Below are 10,387 nucleotides of genomic sequence, written 5' to 3' on the forward strand. Positions count from 1 at the left end.
CTTCTAATGTGCTTTGAACTGGCACAACTGTGTTTACACAATTACATGGAAACAAGCTACCGTGATGACATTGCTGATGTTTAATGATGTTGGGTCAGGAAATTAAAATTCCCTGGTTACACGTTTCACTGCAGACTGGTTTGCATCTCATTAGAAAAGAATCTTGCTTTTGGAGTTATCCCATCATGCATGGGGGCTTGCTATTATTAAGGGCCTAGGGAAGGGAATTCATAAGTGAATTTTTTTTTTTTCTTCCTGAGAGATGAATATGAAAGAGAAGTGATTTCAGTGTCTGGGATGCACCAGAAAATTCCACTAACTATGCACAGGTGGCAGCAACATAAAGAATAGTACTGTCTTCTCGTGTGTCCAGGTTTCTCTTTCAACCAGTTCTTTCTGCCAGGCCCCATGGACTTTGCCAAGACCCCACGGACATAGGCTTGAGGTGTGCCTGCTACATGCTAAAGAGGACACTGAACTTGAGATGAGAAGACCTGGTAGAAGACCCAGATAGCCAATAAGTAGCCATGGGAAGTTGGGCCTGTCACTGGACACCTTTAGGCCTTAGCTTATCTGTGTACTCAATGATTGCTTAAGATCCCTTCTACAATGTGAGTTGAATATGCCAGTTCATTAGACTGTTGTCGCACTTCTAGAAAATTACTAGCGCTGACCCATCTATATTAGGGTCATTCATCTAATTGCACTGATTCATACACATGTTCTGACCTGGTTCTCCTTGTGACTAACCTTGCATCTTCCACAGTGGCCCAGGGGAAGGCAATTTGGCTGAGGATGTGACATTGTTTTCTCTTACCCTGAGATGGCATTAGGCTTTTAAGATTGCTATCTCCGCATCAGTGTGCTCTAATAAGTAGTTAATAAACTAATTCATGCGATCACTGACCTTCGAGCGTTTTATCACAGTATTACTTTTAAACTCAAGTGAAAAGAACGAAATGTTCAAGTCTGTAAGTTGAGAGGTTGGATGAGTGATGCACAGTCTGTGTGGGAGTGATCTCTTGTAAAACCGAGGACTTTCAACACAGCTAAAGGAAAACAGCAAATCTGCCCTCACCAGAGATGTTCACCCGCCAGGGCATCTCTATAATGCTGTTCTTGGAACCCATGTTTTTGAAACACAGACTGACAAAACTAAAACATGAGGCATTTCTGAGGCCAAACTCCCCAGATAGAATCCAAAACTGACTTGCCTTGCATTATTAGGATCTGTGGTGCTCACTTGTCGCCCCAGCTGCTTGGGAGGCTGAGGTGGGAGGACCACTAGAGCCCAGGAATTTGACACTAGTCTGGACAACATAGTGAGACCCTGTCTTCTAGAAAGAAAGAAAAGAAAGAAAGAAAGAAAGAAACTGTAAAATTCAAATGCTAACAGGGACCATGTCAATAAAACCCACTTTATTTTTGACATCTTGTGCCATCTAGCACTATGGACATTTTCAAACACTGTCCTTTTAAAGTTTGCCTCTTTTGGTCAGGGGCAGTGGCTCACGCCTGTAATCCTAGCACTCTGGGAGGCTGGGGCGGGTGGATCACTCAAAGTCAGGAGTTCAAAACCAGCCTGAGCAAGAATGAGACCCTATCTCAACTAAAAAAAAAAAATAGAAATAAATTAATTGGATAACGAAAAATATATAGAAAAAATTAGCCAGGCATGGTGGCACATGCCTGTAGTCCCAGCTACTCGGGAGGCTGAGGCAGGAGGATCGCTTGAGCCCAGGAGTTTTGAGGTTGCTGTGACCTAGGCTGATGCCACGGCTCTCTAGCCCAGGCAACAGAGTTGAGACTCTGTCTCAAATAAAAAAAAAAAAAAAAAGCTTGCCTCTTTTGTTCTCTTATGCTCAAGTCACAGTGGTAGAAGTTGGACCACTCTGGAAAGCAATTAGGAAAATCTATCAGAAGTTATCAGTGTGTCCAAATCCTTCCATCAAGTAACTTTCCCTCAGAAATCTATGCCAACATCATAAATAGATGGACAAAGATGTATGTATAAAGACGTTGCCACAAAAATTTAAAGCAGCAATGGGAAAATGATTCAATAAACTATATGATGGAAAATGTCACTAAAATGATGCTTCTAAAGAATGTTTTGTAATAATATACATTTTTTATGTAATTTTAAGTAAAAAAAAAGAAGTTGCAAGTTATCTATACAATTTTTCAACATGTGAAGACAAGTGCACAGTTAAAAAGATGCAAGAGAGGCCAGGCGCGGTGGCTCACGCCTGTAATCCTAGCACTCTGGGAGGCCGAGGCGGGCGGATCGCTCGAGGTCAGGAGTTCGAAACCAGCCTGAGCAAGAGCGAGAACCCATCTCTACTATAAATAGAAAGAAATTAATTGGCCAACTAATATATATAGAAAAAATTAGCCAGGCAATAGTCGTGCATGCCTGTAGTCTCAGCTACTCGGGAGGCTGAGGCAGGAGGATTGCTCGAGCCCAGGAGTTTGAGGTTGCTGTGAGCCAGGCTGACGCCATGGCACTCACTCTATCCTGGGCAACCAAGTGAGACTCTGTCTCAAAAAAAAAAAAAAAAGATGCAATGCTAACAGATTGCTTTAAGAGGATGGACGATCCTCTTTAAGAGGATTGATTTAAGAGGATGGACGATTTCCCCTCTTCCTTTACACTTTATCCTGTTTCACAAATTATCCACAATAAGCTTTACCTTAAAATTATAAAAATCATTTAAAAAAGAACAACCAACGCGTGTCCCCCTAGATCTGCGGTCCCCAAGCCCAGGCTGCGGATTGCTACTGGTTGATGGCCTGTTAGGAGCCAGGGTGCACAGCAGGAGATGAGCCAGCGAAGCTTCGTCTGTATTTACATCTGCTCCCCATGGCTCGCATCACCGCGTAAGCTCCGCCTCCTGTCAGAGCACGGGCAGCTTTAGATCCTCATAGGAGCACGGAACCCTGCTGTAAGCTGCACATAGGAGGGATCTAGGCCATGTGGCTCCTTGTGGGAATCTGATGCCTGATGATCTGAGGTGGAGTTGGGGTGCTGGCGCTGGCGCAGGGGAGCGGCTGCAAGTGTAGCTTGTCATTGGCAGAGAGGTTTGACTGCACATGAATGTGGTGCTCTTGGGTCATCCTTGGACCATCACCACTCCCCACCACCAACCATGGAAGGATTTTCTTCCCTGAAGTTGGTCCCTGGTGCCAAAAGGTTTGCGGGGGACCACTGCCCTAGATAATCACTTGTCCCTTATTTGAGATTGCCTTGTCTCCTGGCTCATCACCCCATTAAAGCCACAGAAATCACTTCTGGTGACAATTACAAATGCCGCAGCCCCAATACACAGGTTTAACAGACAATCCCAAGACAGCGTGGGTGGGGACCATAGCCTATTTATTTTCCAATGATTATTGTGACGATAACAGAAAGAAATACAGCAAGAGGGACACTCATGGATGGCTCTTTGGCTCTGAAACCCTGAGCAACGTCAAGAGCTAGAGAGAGCAGACAGATGCCGGCACAGCTCTATCCTAGGGGAAGCCAGGATGATTTCATACTTTTTCTTGGAACAGGCTTTCCCGTGAAAGCAGCAAATTCTAGGAAGGTTCCAGCGTTTCTCCCCTAACTTAACCCATCCTAAAGAAGTCAAGGTAGTGCCAAGAAAAATCAGAGAGCAGACTTCAAGCCTTGGACCTTTGGGCCATGTCCAGCATATAAGCTTTTACTGGAAGTTTCTCTCGTGGGGTAGCACTTGGTGTGCTTTATAAGTTATACAACACGAGAAGAAATCACATATGGAATGGCTGTGCTGGGGGCTATAATCGCAGATTAGGAGGTTATAGATCATATAAAGGTCTTTTAAAAATACAGGCAGTCACCAAATAATGTCAGTGAACAAGGACTGCATATAATACGAGGTCTCATAAGACTGTAACAGGAGCTGAAAGGTTCCCGTTGCCTAGTGATTCCTAGCTGTCACAGTACAATTACTTCCCCCCCCCCCCAAAACAGAGTCTTACTCTGTTGCCTGGGCTAGAGTGCCGTGGCGCCAGCCTGGCTCACAGCAACCTCAAACTCCTGGGCTCAAGCGATCCTTCTGCCTCAGCTTCCCGAGTAGCTGGGACACTACAGGTGTGGGCCACCATGCCCGGCTAATTTTTTCTATACATTTTTAGTTGGCCAATTCATTTCTTTCTATTTTTAGTAGAGGGGCTCTCGCTCTTGCTCAGGCTGGTTTCAAACTCCTGACCTTGAGCGATCCTCCTGCCTTGGCCTCCCCCAAGGTGCTAGGATTACAGGCACGAGCCATTGCGCGCCCAGTCAGTACAATTACTTTTTAAAAAATAAATTTAGTGTACCCTAAGTGTACAGTGTTTATAAAGTCTACTGGTCCTTCACATCCACTCATCACTCACTCGCTGGCTCACCCAGAGCAACTTCCAGTCCTGCAAGCTCCATTCGTGGGAAATGCCCTATACAGGTTGGTGCTGCCGGCCTGGAGCTCACACTTGGAGAACTGCGACATTTTAAGTGCTTCAGAGAGAGGTATATGGGGTGCAATGAGAGTGCCGAGTTGTGTATTTGCCTCAGATGGCGTATGATTGTTGAAAGCCATGAACTGGAGAGAGGAGAAAGCAAGATGTGCGCACAAGGCAGAATTTGCAATGGGCCCATTAGAATCCTTGGAGCTGTAGTGACTGGGCAGCTGTCCTCTTTCGGGACTAGGCAACACCCGTTACCTCTTGGCCTGCTGCTCTCTGGGACAGAATTCCAATTCCATTTTTCTCCTGCCTCCTCCCTCAAGACTCTCTCCAGGCTCTGAAGAAATCAGGAGTTCTAGACCCTCTGAAAAGGATACGTCCCACGCTGTAGGTGGCTAAAAATTGGCTTCAAAATAAGGCAGTTCCCAAAGCATTAAAACAGTACTAATGTCATTAAGGCACACAGGGAACATGACCTCACCACTACTGAGACACAGATCATCAAACTATAGCCCCTTCAAGAAGGAGACCTCACTAGTAATCTTTTTTTTTTTTTTTTTTTTTTTTGAGACAGAGTCTCACTTTGTTGCCCAGGCTAGAGTGAGTGCCATGGCATCAGCCTAGCTCACAGCAACCTCCAACTCCTGGGCTTAAGCAATCCTGCTGCCTCAGCCTCCGGAGTAGCTGGGACTACAGGCATGCGCCACCATGCCTGGCTCATTTTTTCTATATATATCAGTTGGCCAATTGATTTCTTTCTATTTATAGTAGAGACGGGGTCTCACTCTTGCTCAGGCTGGTTTCGAACTCCTGACCTCAAGCAATCCGCCCGCCTCGGCCTCCCAGAGTGCTAGGATTACAGGCGTGAGCCACCACGCCCAGCCCCTCACTAGTAATCTTTAGCATAATTAGCACCATCAGAGACTCTTCCAAATGCTTGTGTGCATGAGGCTGAGAGAGAAGAAAATGATCAGTAGCCACAAGGCTGAAAATGCTCATAAAGTTGACCGTGTTATTTAGAGCCTTTGCTGTGGACGTAGTGACCCCATTTAGTGACTCTGAGTACATAATGTAACCAATGATTTACCCCAAGTCTGTGTGATCATAAAATGTTATAAACGGTTCCTATATTATTACAGTAGTAAGGCCACTTGTAAAACACCTTCTCGTTGAAGGTGAAATAGATGCTTACAGTATTTCCTGAGTGGAAGTTCAACTGTAAGTAAAGTAAAAAGTCAAACAGAGCTGTCATGAGCCTTTTTTTCTGCACCTGTGACCACTGTATTTTGTCAACTGGGCGAGTTTAAATAACTCATTTAAAAAGACCCGTAGAGTAGATAACTTTGCAAAGGCACACTCATTCTGTATTTTTTACTTAAATAGAGGAATGAGTAGGCTTTTTGTATAGTTGTGACTTTTAGAACCATCCTTATAGGATACATACTCAAAGAATAAACAAATGAATTAATAGAATCAATGAGCACGTGGAGAAAAAACTGCAAGAACATGAACAGAAACAAACAATCCTAATACTATTTAAAATAAACAATAAGCATCATAAAGGGAGTGTGGGGAACTAACTATTTTTGAACACAGGAATTTGACTTCATATCCTCAGGCTAACAACAAAAACTAAGCAATTGTGGCAGTCGGTAGGACTGTTTTTCACAGTGGTCTATGTTAGCAATTCTGAAACTACCTTATGTATTTTCTAGGACTGAGAAAATAATGGAATCCAGGTTTTTTAGCATCAGAAAATGCAATTATAAATATATAAAGGGAGAAGACTACAATACACCTTGTGGGGTTGGATTGGGATTGAAGGTAGCAGTATAAACACATGGTTTTAAATATATGGATATAGAAATCAACATGAACCTCAAGACACAGACATATTCCTGGCTTTGTTCACTGACAGTGTCTAAAAGCAATGCCATCCCAGTAGCAATGAGCACATTTAGTCCCCAGATTTGATTTATAAATACCACCCTCCACTAAAAGGAACTAGAGCTCCTTAGAGAACTGGCTGATTCTGTGCTATTCTGCACTGTGCAAGTAAGTAAAGAACTGCTCAAAGGATTATGAGGACATACAAATGGCCTACAGGTATATGAAAAATCGCACAACATCACCAATCATCAGAGAAATGCAAACTAAAACCACACTGAGATATCATCTTATACCAGTCAGAATGGCTATTACTAAAAAGACAAAAGACAAAAAAATAACAAATGTTGACCAGGATTCAGAGAAAGGAGAGCACTTACACATTGTTGGTGGGAATGTAAACTAGTACATCCTCTTTGGAAAACAGTGTGGAGATTTCCCAAAGAACTGCAACTAGCACTACCATTCAATCCAGCAATCCCACTACTGGGTATTTACCCACAGGAAAAGAAATCATTATATCAAAAAGAATCCTGCACTTGTATGTTTATTGCAGCACAATTAACAATAGCAAAGATATGGAATCAACATAAGTGTCCACCGGTGGAGGATTGGATAGAGAAAATGTGTTGTATATATACACGATGAAATACTATTCAACCATGAAAAAGAATGAAATCATGTCTTTGCAGCAACATAGATAGAACTGGAAGCCAATATCTTAAGTGAAACAAGTCAGACACAGAAATATTGCATGTTCTCATTTATAAGTGGAAGTTAAATAATGTGTACAGATGGATGTAGAATGTGGAATGATTGACAATAGAGACTTAGAAGAGTAAGGGGGTAGGAGGGGTGTGGATAATAAGAAATTATGTCATGGACATAATGTACATTATCTGGGTGATAGATACACTAAAACCACTGAATTCACCACTGCACAATCTATGCATGTAACAAAATTATGCTTGTACCCCATAAATTTACACAATAAAATAATTTACTATTTAAAAAAGAAAGAAAGAAGAAGAATGATGAGGACATGTCAAAAAGATACAGGAGCCAGATTGTAGTGGTTCCCACTGATCAACTCTGTGACAATTTGAGCATCAAAATAAACAAAGAGAGCAACAGATTATCATTCATGGAATACAATTAGAATCCATGAGTATCATTATTTATATAATTAAATGAATAAATAAATGGAGGGCATGGAAAGTGCTTCCTTACAGAATGCAAACTAATAAATTAATGATGAAATTGGAAAATCACCTTTTGGTAACCATCATAATAACTGCTTTAGCAAGAACCAAGGGCTGGTAAAAATAGTAGGTAAAAATTTGAAGATTAACAGGATACTTGCATAATATCTAATAATTCTCTGCAAGATAGCTTTTAATTTCAGAGGATGAAATGGCAACTTTTACGGTAGAGCATGTTGATAGGCCTCACATCAAAATATCATAGCTTGATATCATCAGTAGCATGTCAGAACCACAGCATGTGCCTCTTGGTAGAATGCACTAAGAAAACACACTGTCACATTTGTGATATTCCTGCCCAAGATACATAACATGCATCTAGTCATGAGGAAACCTAAAAGAACCTCAAAACTCATAAAATAATTGTCCTATACTCTTCAAAAAAATGTCAAAGCCAGACAAGAAAGGCTAAAGAACCACCCAGATTCAAAGATCCCAAGGGAATAAATGCCATAAGTGATCTTGGATTGGATCCTGGGCCAGATTTTTGTTTTTCTTTTGCTAAAAGAGCAACAGAGAGAAAACTGGTGAAATTAAACAAATTGTATAGATTAAATGCTACTATAGTATCAATGTTAATTTTCTGGTTTTGATAAACATAATCTGGATATGTAGAAGGCTTGTCTTGTGTTTAGGGAATACACACAGAAGCACAGAGAGAAAAGGGGGCATCAGGTTTGCGATTTACCATCAGATGGTTCGGAAGAAAATAACACATGTGAGAGAGAGAGAGAGAGAGAAAAATGAAGCAAATGTAATGCAATGTCAGTATTTGCAGAATCTGGGTGAAAAATGTATTGGAATTCCTTATACTATTTTTGCAACTTTTCTGTTAGCCTAAAATTATTTCAAAAGAAATGGTAGAGATAATGAGAATGAAGAAAAAAATCTTTCTCTCCCCCCTCCATAGAAAAACGTGACTTAAGGAAGTTCAGCAAAAGTGTTAATGGTGTGTATATCTGCATAGTGGGATTATATAGCAATTAAAATATTACATTTGAAATTAGTCTTTATGTTTTTATGTTTTATACATGCTCAGCCATGATTATGTATTTATTTTTATAATATCCATTTACTTGAAATTTAAAAAGCACTCACTAGCAAGGTCTGTGGCCCTGGCCTGCCTGTCAGGCAGGCACCTTGTTGGTGACAGTTGTCTCGTCCTTGTCGCTACTCGGCTATGCATGGACACACCCATCGGGGCTCCACTAGCAGCTGTGATGCTGCCAAAATAGTTCTGAGTTGCACCATGACAGTAAGACAGCTGTAGTCTCAAATGACTGAGAGTGTCACATGCTTTTCCCCTGAGGCGCTGAGTAGACCGTGTACCAGAAGGAATTCTAAAAATGGCAGTGTTCGTACTCTTTTGTGGGGAAGCACCCTGTCGCTGTCTGGTGGTCCGAGCGTTCCCGAATGACAAACTTGGAGTATGTCTGCATTATTAAAAATGGTGTTTGATTTTTTTTTTTTTTTTTTCGTCTTATATTTTTATTTATTATAATATATATAAGCACATCTGTTTTATGTACAATAACTGGTTCTGTCAAAGAATCACACCAAGGCATTCTACTGGTAATTTCCCCAAAATCAATTCAGGTAAAATTAAGATATTTATGCACTTCACAGGCTATCAAAACTTGAGACTTCGTTATTGATTTCAGTCCTGCGGCCACATACACAATTCAAAATATCCATAAACTGGGTTAAGGCGATAAATGTGGGCTGAAAGAAATCGCAGGATTCAGAACAATTAAACTGTGTATTTTGCTCTCATTAGAGACACAATGTGAAGAGCAAACCTTGTGCGTATCTCAAAGCTCTTTTATGTAGTGGCAGGGGCTTCTGAACGTCTAAGGTGACTGCGCGGCAGGTGGGCAAACAGCTGACATGACGTGAAGGCTTTGCGAGGGCTCATTTCTTCTCTGCCTCTCCTTTCTTGGGTTCCTGTTTCAGCTTGTAGTCAGCCAGGGCGGCCTTGATTGCATCTTCAGCCAGCATGGAGCAGTGCAGTTTCACGGGAGGCAGGCAGAGTTCCTTGGCTATGTCTGTGTTTTTGATGGTCAGGGCTTCCTCCACCGTTTTCCCTTTCACCCACTCAGTGGCTAATGAGCTGGAGGCGATTGCGGAGCCGCAGCCGAATGTTTTAAACCTGGCATCCACAATCTTCCCTTTTTCGTCCACTTGGATCTGTAATTTCATTACATCACCACATGCTGGAGCCCCCACCAGTCCAGTTCCAACATTTTTAGATGTCTTGTCAAGGGATCCCACATTTCTAGGATTTTCATAATGATCAACCACCTTCTTGTGGTAGAGTCGAGCCGGAGCTGACAGCTCCCGGGCCGGCAGGCGCGGGCTCCGCAGCAATAGGGCCGAAGCCGCCCGCCTCAGACGGCCTGCCCCAGCCGCAGCCATCTTGCCGGCTTGCAACTGCGCCGTGCCGGAGCGCAGAGGTGGGCTGATTTTTTTTTTTTTTTTTTAAAAAGAAAGTTGTTTATTATAGACTTATAAAATATGCCCTCTTAGTCCTTGGAAAGATATTCTTCTTCCTTTAGGCTATTGTTTTTACTTATTTACTAATTTATTTTTTTTTAGAGATGAGATCTCACCTGTCACCCAGGCTGAAGTGCAGTGGCTCGATCATAGCTCACCATAGCTTTGAACTACTGGGCTCAAGCAAGCCTCTTGCCTCAGCCTCCAGAGTAGCTAGGACTACAGGCATATGCCCCCACCTCAGCTAGTTTTTCTTATTTTTTATAGAGAAGGGGTCTCATTAT

General features: G+C 42.2%; 1 protein-coding gene across 1 annotated transcript; it reads right to left on the reverse strand.

Annotated features, from left to right (window-relative positions):
- Positions 1-9,129: 9,129 nt before the first annotated feature.
- On the reverse strand, positions 9,130-10,063 carry LOC142864146 (iron-sulfur cluster assembly enzyme ISCU). Its single transcript, XM_075997372.1, has one exon. The coding sequence runs from the start codon at positions 10,023-10,025 to the stop codon at positions 9,522-9,524; it is 504 nt and encodes a 167-aa protein (XP_075853487.1). The 5' UTR covers positions 10,026-10,063; the 3' UTR covers positions 9,130-9,521.
- Between the last annotated feature and the right edge of the window lie 324 nt (positions 10,064-10,387).

The sequence above is a fragment of the Microcebus murinus genome, chromosome 24 (assembly GCF_040939455.1).
Source record: "Microcebus murinus isolate Inina chromosome 24, M.murinus_Inina_mat1.0, whole genome shotgun sequence".
Lineage (NCBI taxonomy): Eukaryota > Metazoa > Chordata > Mammalia > Primates > Cheirogaleidae > Microcebus > Microcebus murinus.

What these genes read in the sequence shown, in the direction of transcription:
- LOC142864146 (XM_075997372.1), bottom strand. Translation starts at nt 10,025, where the DNA reads ATGGCTGCGGCTGGGGCAGGCCGTCTGAGGCGGGCGGCTTCGGCCCTA.